This window comes from Neophocaena asiaeorientalis, unplaced genomic scaffold, assembly GCF_003031525.2.
Source record: "Neophocaena asiaeorientalis asiaeorientalis breed wild unplaced genomic scaffold, Neophocaena_asiaeorientalis_V1.1 scaffold506, whole genome shotgun sequence".
Taxonomy (NCBI): Eukaryota; Metazoa; Chordata; class Mammalia; order Artiodactyla; family Phocoenidae; genus Neophocaena; species Neophocaena asiaeorientalis.
This window is the reverse complement of record NW_020174950.1, coordinates 506475-518822: the sequence shown is the minus strand read 5'-3', so window position 1 is coordinate 518822 and position 12348 is coordinate 506475. Positions and strand designations below refer to the sequence as shown.

Sequence of the window (12348 nt, the reverse complement as noted above, 5' to 3'; positions counted from 1 at the left end):
ACTGTATATATAATACAGGAATCATTGGTATGGGCTGTTTTGTAGTTTGCTTTATCTTCTAAACACTTTTAAGAGATGGCTGTAACAATGAAGAAAAACTTATAATAAATCCTTTGAGAAGTTTCTGTTGATAGCCCTAAGATAAGAAAAACTTGGCCACTTTATTCACTGTATGTATATGATATGCCTTCCCAGAATGCATATTACTGACAGTTTATTACTATGTTTTATTCTCCCTCAGTGTGTGCTTTCCTGTTACTTGCAAACGTCTCCTTCCTGGAATCTACTGCTGCTGCTGATACTGACAATACCAGCTAACGCTGCCCTGGCACACACAATGTGCAAAGGCCTGTATAAGCATTCACACTCACTCACACATTTCAGTCTCATACAACTCTCTGAGGTAGGTACTACTACTACCCCCATTCTACAGAGGCATGGAGAGCTTCAGAAATTTAGTCAAAAGCTCACGAAGCTGGTAACAACAGCAGAATCTCAAGTCAGGCAGTCGATGCCCAGAACCTCTGCTATTCGTTGCCACCGTGTCAATTAAAAGGACCTTTGTTTTCATTATTTTTATAAACATATAAGTAATACAAAATGAAGTTCTATGACACAGTTGTCTAACCTGGGCATATATTTGCTAGTTTTACGCCATGAAAAACCTGTCACAGCTCGCGGATGTGCCAAATAGACAAAGGAAAACTGGGTAGACGCCTGTCTCCTTTCCACTTCATGATGATCCGGAGGTATAATTGAAGACTTCCAACCAGTCATAGGGTACCACACTTTCAAAAGACAATCATCCTGTGAAAATATACAGGCCAATATAAAATTAAGTTGTATCTACACATTTCAAAATTTAAGTGGTTTGAAGAAGCTTTAAAAATTAAGCTATACTGGTGTCAGTTTATTTATCTCTTGTAAAAATAAAATACAGTGTGTGTGTGTGAAAAAAAGTTAAGCTATATATAAAAACTAAAATGTGACCTATACATAATACAAAACTAAACCTAAAATGACGCTTATTATTCTAAATAATACCATTCTTGAGAAATAAATGGTCAGTGTGCTCAATTATCAATCTTCTCTACACAAAGGTACTTTTCAAACGGAGACTGAAGCCAAATTCCCCCACTTCAACACACAAGGGTCACTGTAAAGAAAAGACTCTGGAACCAGATGCTAGCCTGGATAAGAAAGAAGCCATGTTATCTGTCACTGTTATCATCTTCTCCTTTTTGAAGAGATCTGAAAGGATGAGACAAACCCTTTTTAAATATGAATTGCTTCTTACTCTAAATCAGGACTCAGCAAACTCTTCCTGTAAAAGGTCAAGTAAGTTAGGCTTTGTGGACCACACAGCCTGTGACACAGATTCTTCTTGGGTTGTTTGTTTTTTTGTTTTTTTTTGTTTTTCTTAGAATCCTTCAAAAATGTAAAATCCGTTCTTGGTTCATGGGCCATAGTGTTCTGATTCCTACTCTAAATGATGAGAGGGCATCTAGGCAGTTTTTGGGAACCACTTCTATGCCCACTTAAGAAATTTAAAGGTATAACAACAGGCACTGACTTTATCATTTTACTTAGTTCTAAGAATTTTGTTAAAGGCCTAAATAATTTTATCTTATTTAACAGGAACTATCTCTTTTATAGTGCTTCATCCTCTATGGTGTACATGAAGGAAATTATCAAATTGATAACATTTATGTAAAAATCTCAATCTCTAAGAAACAATGAAATTATGTATAGGTCCAAATATTTTCACCTGGACTAGACAAACACTTCTGTTTTTTTCCATCTTAGTATTCATTCTCAATCTATAGTACATAATGTATGTTTCCACTAAGGTCTCATTTATTTGGATATTTGAATTACACAACAAATCTCTTTAAGTACTTATTCTGAGACAACCACTTAACAGTGCACTAGTTGCTTTCCTCCAAGTACTTTCTCCACCTTAGCATCACTTTCACCTTCCCAAATTTACAGCACAACCTATGGCAGTAGTTTCAGACTATGTACCACAAAAACCCTTGAGGTACCTGAGAGCCCTTAAGGAGTCATAAAGGAAAGTCAGAGAGCCTCCACAAGCCGAGCAATCAAGCCCCTTTTCCCATTCCCGCCAGCTTCCCCCTCAAATGAAGCAGCCTCACCATTATCATCTGTTACTACCTAAAACTCTAAAACCACACAGAATTAAACTAGAAATCAGTACAAGAAAGATAGCTCGAAAATTCCCAAATATTTATAAACTAAACAAAAACACTTCTAAATTACAAGACAATTTTTTAAAATTTATTTATTTTATTTTTGGCTGCACTGGGTCTTCGTTGCTGCACGCAGGCTTTTCTCTAGTTGAGGTGAGCGGGGGCGACTCTTCATTGCGGTGTGCGGGCTTCTCATTGTGGTGGCTTCTCTTGTTGTGGAGCATGGGCTCTAGGTGCGTGGGCTTCAGTAGCTGTGGCTTGAAGGCTCTAGAGCGCAGGCTCAGCAGCTGTGACACACGGGCTTAGTTGCTCCGCGGCATGTGGGATCTTCCCAGACCAGGGATTGAACCCGTGTCCCCTGCACCGGCAGGTGGATTCCCAACCACTGCGCCACCAGGGAAGCCCAGCAAATTTTAACATATGTTGAACTGAATGAAAATGAAAACAAAACATAAAAATTTGGGGGTTGCAGCTACATCAGTGCTTAGAAGGAAATGTATAGCTTTAAATGCTTATATCAGAAAAGAAGACAGGTCTCAAACCAATGGTTTAAGTTTCTACCTGAAGCATCAAATAAGAGCAAAGAGAACTCATATTAAAGAGATATAAAGAAGCATGAAAACCAATGAAATAAAATACAAAAATTATAGAGAAATCAATGAATCTAAAACCTATTTGTGAAAAGATCAATAAAATTGATAATCTATCTAGAAAGACCAAAAATATTTAGAGAGAAAACACAAATTACCATTACCAAGAATGAAAGATGGGACATGACTACAGATCCTACAATATGTTAAATCCCTCGAAAGACAATTTCAAAAAAAATTGACAAAGGAAGAAACAGAAAACCTGAATAGCTCTACATCTATTAAAGATGCTGAATTCACAATTTCAAGTCTTCTCACCAGAAAACAAAACCCTAAAACTACAACTAAAATCTGAGGCCCAGGTGGCTTTACTGATGAACTTTACCAAACATTTAAGGAAGAAATAGCACCAATCCTTCACAAAGTGTTTCAGAAAATTGAGGAAAAGATCTCATTGTATAAGGGCAGTATTATTACCGAGATAACAAAACCAAAGACATAAAAAAACTATACGGGAATATCTTTCATGAACAAAGACGCAAACACCTTTAAACCTAATCCATCAGCATATTTAAAAAAAAAGCAAATCATGACCAAGTGGAGTTTATCCCAGCTAAGTGAAGTGGGTTTAACACTGGAAAAATCAGTAATTGCATTTCATCATAGTAACAGAATGAAAAAGAAAACCTACATAATTAACTCACTATATGCAGGAACAGCATGTGACAAAAGTAAACAATAATTCATGGGGGAGAACAACACTCTCAGCATATAGGAATAGGAAAAATAAAAGGGAACATATACAACATGATCAAGTTGAGTGACTCTACAATAAACCTACAACTTACATCATATATAATGGTGCAAGACAATGCTCTTCCCATAAAATTGGGAGCGATACAAGAATGTCTGCTCTCATCAGTTCTACTCAACACTGTACTAGAGGTCCTAGTACTTGCAATATATTGGGTAAGGAAAAAAAATAAAAGGTATACAGATCAGAAAGGAAGAAGTAAAATTGTCTTTTTTCACAAAATCCTAAGAAAACTACCCAAAAAGGCTGCTAGAACTGATAAGCAAGGTAATAAGACTAAGGATCAAAAATCAATTCTATTTCTATATTTAACAATAATTAACAATGTAATTTCTGTAAATACCTTTTACATTAGGAAGATAAACTTAAATTGTGTACCCTGAAAACTATGAAACGCTGCTAAGAGAAAGAAAACCTAAATAAAAAGAGAAACATACCACATTCGTAGATAAGAAGACCAAATGTGGGACTTCCATAGTGGCGCAGCGGTTAAGAATCCGCCTGCCTATGCAGGGAACACGGGTCGATCCCTGGTCCGGGAAGATCCCACATGCTGTGGAGCAACTAAGCCCGTGCACCACAACTACTGAGCCTGCGTTCTAGAGCCCATGAGCCACAACTACTGAAGCCCATGCGCCTAGAGCCCCCGCTCTGCAACAAGAGAAGCCACCACAATAAGAAGCCTGCACACCGCAATGAAGAGCAGCCTCTACTCGCTGCAACTAGAGAAAGCCCACACACAGCAACGAAGACCCAAATCCCCAAAAAAAAAAAAAAAAAAAAAAAGACCAAATGTTACTAATGTACAATTCTTCCCAAATTGTTCTATAGAGATACAATGTATATAAATAGCATCAAAATCACAGCAGGCTTTTTTGTAGAAACTGACAAAATCTGTATGGAAATCAAAGGACTGACACCACCAAAAATAGTTTAAAAGAAAAGTACAAAGTTAGAGGAAACTACTTGTTTTTGGAACTAACTATAAAGCCACAATAATCAAGACACATAATATTAGCGTAAGGGGATACACACACACACACACACACACACACACACACACACACACACACACACACACACACACATATCACAATGGAACAAAACAGAGAGGCCAGGATCAGATCCACACATGTACGGAAAACTGATTTTCAACAAAGTTGTCTAGGAAATTCAATGGAGAGTGGATTGTCTTTTTAAAATGCCACTGAAATATCTTGATATACCTTTGGGGAAAAACTGACTTCAAATCAAATGCAAAACAACCACCTCAAAATGTAAAAGTCAAAACTATAAAACCTCTAAAAGAAAACATAGTAAAATATCTTTGTGATTTCAAGGTAGACAAAGATTTTTTAAATCTAGGCCACAAAAAGCACAAACCAATTTTTTAAAATTGATGTTGGATTTCTTCAAAATTAAAAACTTCTGCACATCAAAAGACATTGTTTAAAAAAAATAAAAAGGCAAGTTACAGACTGGGAGGAAATATATATAATAGATTTATCTTTCAATTGTACTAAATATACAAAGAACTCATAATTCTATAATAATGAGAAAACAAACCCAATTTTTTTAATGGGCAAAGGACAAATAAACACTTTACCAAAAAAAAAGTATACAGACAGGCAACAAGCATGTGCTCAACATCATTAGAAATCAGAGAAATACATATGAAAACCACAATAAGACACCACTATCCAGACTATTAGAATGGCTAATATTAAAAAGGCTGACAATGCCAAATGTTGGCAAGAAAGTGGAGCAACTGATATTATTCAATTGTTGGTGAGTATGCAAAATGGTACAACTTTGGAAAGCGCCTGGTATTTTTTTGTAACGTACCATGTGACCCAACAATTCCACTCATAGGTATTTTTTACCCATGAGAAGTGAAATGTTTATACAAAGACTTGCAAATGAATGGTCATAGTAGCTTTGTTCATTTAGCCTAAAACTCCATACAACAGGTGAATGGATAAACAAATTATGATATATCCATATAACAGAATACAACTCAAATAGAAAGAACAAATTACTGATGCACACAACATAGATGAATCGCAAAACACTGTGCTAAGTGTAAGACCTCAGACACAATAGAGTATACTACACAATTTCATTTACATACAACTCTAGTGAAGACAAATCTAATCAATAGTGATAGAAAGCAGAGCAGCTATTTATTATCTGGAACTAGGAATAGGAGTAAGGATTAATTGGGAAGAAGCAAAAGGAAACCTTTTGAGATGATGTAAGTGTCCAATAACTAGATCGTGGTGGTGATTACATAGGTCTTTAAATTTGTCAAAATACACTGAACTGCACATTTAAAAAATAATTTCATTTTATGTTAATTATACCTTTTAGGTTAATTACATATGGTTTAATTATACCATATAAAGTTAATTATAAAAAAGATATAACAAGATTTATATAAAAGGATGTTCATTTTTAATGGCAATAGAAAAAAATTAGAACTACTAAATGTTCATTAATAGTTATCTGGTTAAGTTAAACTATGGTATACATTCATTCACATAATGGAAAATTATGTTGCCTTTAAAAAGAAAAGATATATCTGTATTGACACATCAATCTATCTATGATACAGTAAGTGAATAAATCAGCTTAAAGAATATGTACACACACACACTTCTGTGTGGTTTACAAAGGCATCAAAAAGTCTAAAAGAGGGCTTCCCTGGTGGCGCAGAGGTTGAGAGTCTGCCTGCCGATGCAGGGGACATGGGTTCTCCAAAAAAAAAAAAAAAAAAAAAGTCTAAAAGAATATATATTAAACAGAGAACAGTGGCCATTTTTTTTTTACTGGGGGTATGGCTATTTGGCTGGAGATTTTCATTTTCTCTGCATGTTCCTCTTAATAATAAATACATATTATGTTAAAGAAGTAAAGATATTTCCATGTTAAAGGGGGAATAAAGGGCTTCCCTGGTGGCACAGTGGTTGAGAGTCCACCTGCCGATGCAGGGGACACGGGTTTGTGCCCCGGTCCCGGAAGATCTGGAATAAAGGTCAATAAGCCAATTCTTAAATAACCAAAACACTAAATCTAGGTACAGAGACACGCTCTCAAGAGGAGGAAAAGCTTCAGGGAACATTCTGTAGCCAGCTGCTTCCCTTCCCGCCAAAATCACCCTCCTCAAAAATTCTTCTCACCTTAGCTCTTAGAAAGCCCAGTTTTTTTTCTCAAAAGGGTAATCCTCTATTAAAGAAAAATGGTTTTGAAAAAAACAAGGTATTTTAAGTTACATTCAAATTTTAAAAAATAGAAATTATAGAAAGTGTTCAGATATAAACTTCATAAACATGAACAGTATTTGTTTTTATTGAACAAATATAATGCTTTACAATTTTCCAAAGTTTCACACACACGATTTCATATAATCCCATAATAACCCCCTTTTTAAAATCCCCTATCCCGACATTGCCCTCTCCCACTTCCCTCTCCCCACTGGTAACCACTAGTTTGTTCTCTGTATCTGTGAGTCTGCTTTTTTGTTTTATTCACTAGTTTGTCGTATTTTTTAGATTCCACATATAAGTGATATCATACAGTATTTGTCTCTCTGACTTATTTCACTTAGTGTAATGCCCTCCAAGTCCACCCATGTTGCTGCAAATGGCAAAATTTCATTCTTTTTTATGGCTGAGTTGTATTTCATTGTGTGTATATACACACACATACCATGGAGGGCCCAAATCAATAAAATCAGAAACGGAAAAGGAGAAGTTATAACTGACACCACAGAAATACAAAGGATCATAAGAGACTACTACAAGCAAATATACACCAATAAAATGAACAACCTAGAAGAAATGGACAAATTCTTAGAAAGGTACAAACTCCCAAGACTGAACCAGGAAGAAATAGAAAATATGAACAGGCCAATTACCAGTAATGAAATTGAATCAGTAATTTTAAAACTCCCAATAAACAAAAGTCCAGGACCAGATGGCTTCACTGGTGAATTCTACCAAACATTTAGAGAAGACTTAACACCTATGCTTATGAAACTATTCCAAAACACTGCAGAGGAAGGAATACTGCTGAACTCATTCTATGAGGCCGGTAAACATTTAGAGAAGACTTAACACCTATGCTTATGAAACTATTCCAAAACACTGCAGAGGAAGGAATACTGCTGAACGCATTCTATGAGGCCGGCATCACCCTGATACAAAAACAAGACAAAGATATCACAAAAAAAGAAAATTACAGGCCATTATCACTGATGAACATTGGGATTTATCCCAGGGATGCAAGGGTTTTTCAATATCTGCAGATCAATGTGATATACCACATTGATAAATTGAAGAATAAAAACCATATGATCACCTCAATAGATGCAGAAAAAGCTTCTGACAAAATTCAACACCCATTAATGATAAAAACTCTCCAGAAAGTAGGCATAGAGGGAACCTACCTCAACATAATAAAGGTCATATATGACAAGCCCACAGCTAACATCACACTCAACAGTGAAAAGCTGAAAGCATTTCCTCTAAGATCAGGAACAAGACAAGGATGTCTACTCTCACCACTTTTATTCAACATAAGTTTTGGAAGTCTGAGCCACAGCAATCCGTGAAGAAAAAGAAAGAAAAGGAATACAAATTGGAAAGGAAGACGTAAAACTGTCACTGTTTGCAGACATGATACTATTCAAAGAAAATCCTAAAGACACTACCAGAAAACTACTAGGGCTCGTCAGTGAATTCAGTAAAGTTGCTGGATACAAAATTAATATACAGGACTTCCCTGGTGGTGCAGTGGTTAAGAATCCACCTGCCAATGCAGGTGGCATTGACACAGGCTCGAGCCCTGGTCTGGGAAAATCTTCTGAGCCCGTGTGCCGCACCTACCGAAGCCCGTGTGCCTAGAGCCCGTGCTCTGCAACAGGAGAAGCCACCGCAATTAGAAGCCCGAGCACCGCAACAAAGAGTAGCCCCGGCTCGCCGCAACTGGAGAAAGCCCACACACAGCAACGAAAACCCAACACAGCCAAAAATAAATACATAAATAAATAAATTTATTTTTTTTTAAAAAATAGATCCTACCATCAAAAGTACTCAATGAACTATAATATTAAAAATCCAGAAGGTAATTGGATTTGAATCCCCAAACACCTGAGCTGAAATTCTGTCATGTGTAGCAGAGGTGCTGGAAAATGCCTTCTAGTGGTAGATCACAGTCACCATCTGTTTCATCAAGTCAGACAAACTTGGCTTTATTAACAGCAGCAGAACAGATTGAAGAGGAGAGGAAGCCAACATTACAAAGTTAGTTTCTGTTCTTTTTATTAAGAGCATCTTAATAAGATGTGGTTATCTTCTCAAAAAAGTGAAGAAATAAGTTTTTAAAATCCACGACATAATTTATTAACCCCCAAAGGCATTCTTTTTTTTTCAATTAATTTTCATTGGAGTATAGTTGATTTACAATGTTGTGTTACTTTCTGCTGTACAGCAAAGTGACTCAGTTATCCACTCTTTTCTAGATTCTATTCCCATATAAGCCATTACAGAGTATTGAGTAGAGTTCCCTGTGCTATACAGTAGGTTCTTATTAGTTATCTATTTTATATATAGTAGGATATATATATATATCCTTGTGCTATAAAGTAGGTTCTTATTATCTATTTTATATATGTCAATCTCAAAGGCATTCTTATCTTTCCCTCAGAAATGTGAAACACTTAGCTCTTAGGAGAATTGAACATTAAAAGCTTAAAGGGGGCGGGGGTGCTTCCCTGGTGGCGCAGTGGTTGAGAGTCCGCCTGCCGATGCCACAACTACTGAGCCCGTGTGCCGCACCTACCGAAGCCCGTGTGCCTAGAGCCCGTGCTCTGCAACAGGAGAAGCCACCGCAATTAGAAGCCCGAGCACCGCAACAAAGAGTAGCCCCGGCTCGCCGCAACTGGAGAAAGCCCACACACAGCAACGAAAACCCAACACAGCCAAAAATAAATACATAAATAAATAAATTTATTTTTTTTTAAAAAATAGATCCTACCATCAAAAGTACTCAATGAACTATAATATTAAAAATCCAGAAGGTAATTGGATTTGAATCCCCAAACACCTGAGCTGAAATTCTGTCATGTGTAGCAGAGGTGCTGGAAAATGCCTTCTAGTGGTAGATCACAGTCACCATCTGTTTCATCAAGTCAGACAAACTTGGCTTTATTAACAGCAGCAGAACAGATTGAAGAGGAGAGGAAGCCAACATTACAAAGTTAGTTTCTGTTCTTTTTATTAAGAGCATCTTAATAAGATGTGGTTATCTTCTCAAAAAAGTGAAGAAATAAGTTTTTAAAATCCACGACATAATTTATTAACCCCCAAAGGCATTCTTTTTTTTTCAATTAATTTTCATTGGAGTATAGTTGATTTACAATGTTGTGTTACTTTCTGCTGTACAGCAAAGTGACTCAGTTATCCACTCTTTTCTAGATTCTATTCCCATATAAGCCATTACAGAGTATTGAGTAGAGTTCCCTGTGCTATACAGTAGGTTCTTAGTAGTTATCTATTTTATATATAGTAGGATATATATATATATCCTTGTGCTATAAAGTAGGTTCTTATTATCTATTTTATATATGTCAATCTCAAAGGCATTCTTATCTTTCCCTCAGAAATGTGAAACACTTAGCTCTTAGGAGAATTGAACATTAAAAGCTTAAAGGGGGCGGGGGTGCTTCCCTGGTGGCGCAGTGGTTGAGAGTCCGCCTGCCGATGCAGGGGACGCGGGTTCGTGCCCCGGTCCCGGAAGATCCCACATGCCGTGGAGCGCCTGGGCCCGTGAGCCATGGCCGCTGGGCCTGCGTGTCCGGAGCCTGTGCTCCGCAACGGGAGAGGCCACAACAGTGAGAGGCCCGCGTACCGCAAAAAAAAAAAGCTTAACGGAACATGACTAATACAATGAAAAAACGTACTCAATAATCAATTGCTAAGGCTGTGTGCAATAAAAATTCAGAGAAAAAATGTATTAGGCATTATGCAGTGCACAAACAGAATCGCCTTTGAGGAGCTTAAAATCCAGCTGCTCCATTTAAGAGGACGTACTTTTAGTCTTTTTACATATTTTTGTCTGAAGCACAAAGGTATCTTTCAGATTCATTAGGGAGTTCCAATAATCAGAAGATGCTTAGACAATGAATAAAGATCATCTTTCACGGCTCATTAACAGTTTTTAAAGCAACAAGTGACCCTGTCAAACGACCATATATCCTAAAATAGTCTCAAAGTTTAGCCAGCTGTAACACACGGCAGAGGCAAACGTCACACACTGGGTGAGCAAAAGGAGATAATCAGAAACATTAAGAATGTATGAGGGAAATCGACTACAAGCCCTGTCATTCAGCTACAAAAAAATAAATTCTGCCAACAACGTGAGTGAGCTTGGAAAAGGGTTCTGCCCTAGTCCAGTCTCCAGGTCAGAATTCATCCCAGCTGACACCTTTACTGCAGCCAAAAGTGCCCTGATCACGGCACCCAGCTATGTCCGGACACCAAACCCACGGAAGCTGGGATAATAAATGTGTGGTCTTAAGTTGCTGAGTTTGTGGCAATTTGTTATGCAATAACAGAAAACTAATACAAACTCCTAGTGATAGTGTTACAAGTAAAATTGAGGCAGGCAAAGGAAACAGAAAGTACAGTGGTAGGTGAGATGCAATTTAAACGGATGCTTAGGTAAAGCCTCACTGAGACAGTGACATTTAAGAAGTTAAGGGGGAAAGCCACGCAGGTCTCTGGGGGAAGGATTTTTCTGGGTAAAGAGAATAACAATTGCAATAGAAAATGAGGAGAAAAACTTGGAGACAGCAGCGATAGGCAACCCTTTCGAGGTGTTGTAAGGAGGGCACAGAATTAACAGAAACTGAGAGAGACGGTCAAGAGACGGTTTTGGTTATTGTTGTCGTTCGTTTGTTTTAGAATGGGCAAGATTATAGCACATTCGGTATGCTGTGCTGTATTAGTCAGCTCAGGCTGCCATAAAAAAATACTACAGACTGGGCGGCCTGAACAACAGAAATTTATTTTCTCACAATTCTGGAGGCCAGAAGTCTTAAGATCAGAGTGTCAGCATGGTCAGGTTCTGGTTGAGACCTCTCTTCCTGGCTTTTTGACAGCAACCTTCTTACTGTGTCTTCATGTGGTAGAGAGAGAACAAGCTCTCTGGTATCTCTTCTTATAAGGGTACTGTTCCTATCATGAGGGCCACCCTCATGACTTTATCTAACCTTAACCTCCAAAAGGTCCCATCTCCAAAGATCATCACTTTGGGGGGTTAGGGCTTCAGCATATGAATGGGGAGGGGGGACAAACATTCAGTCCATAACATACGCTAATGTGATGCCCCAATGGAGAAGGGAAAACTAATTGAGAAGAGAGGAGAGCACTGCAATACTGAGGTCCCTGAATAAGCAAGGACAAACGGAATCTAGTTTACAAGTGGAAGAACTGGCCTTGTATAAAAGCAGACCATTCATCCATGGCAACACAAGGGAAGGCAGAACATACATGCACACATGTAGGGAGATGAACAGATGCAGCTAGGTGGTGGGAGTTTATCAAAGTTCTCTTCTGATTACATCTATTTTCTCAGGTAAGAATCCATAGTACACAAATGCTAAAGTGGGAGCATGGACTGTCATATGGGACTCTACCAACACCCAATGGCATAGAGCTTCAGTTTAAAATAC

At 37.6% G+C, this 12348-nt stretch overlaps 1 protein-coding gene across 1 annotated transcript in view; it reads right to left on the bottom strand.

Moving 5' to 3' along the window:
- The window catches only part of DMXL2 (Dmx like 2), a 153023-nt gene that overhangs the window by 91286 nt on the left and 49389 nt on the right, over positions 1-12348 (bottom strand). The window contains exon 7 of the mRNA XM_024761857.1: positions 629-807. Within this exon, the coding sequence (XP_024617625.1) occupies positions 629-807 (179 nt within the window). The remainder of the gene's footprint in view (positions 1-628; positions 808-12348) is intronic.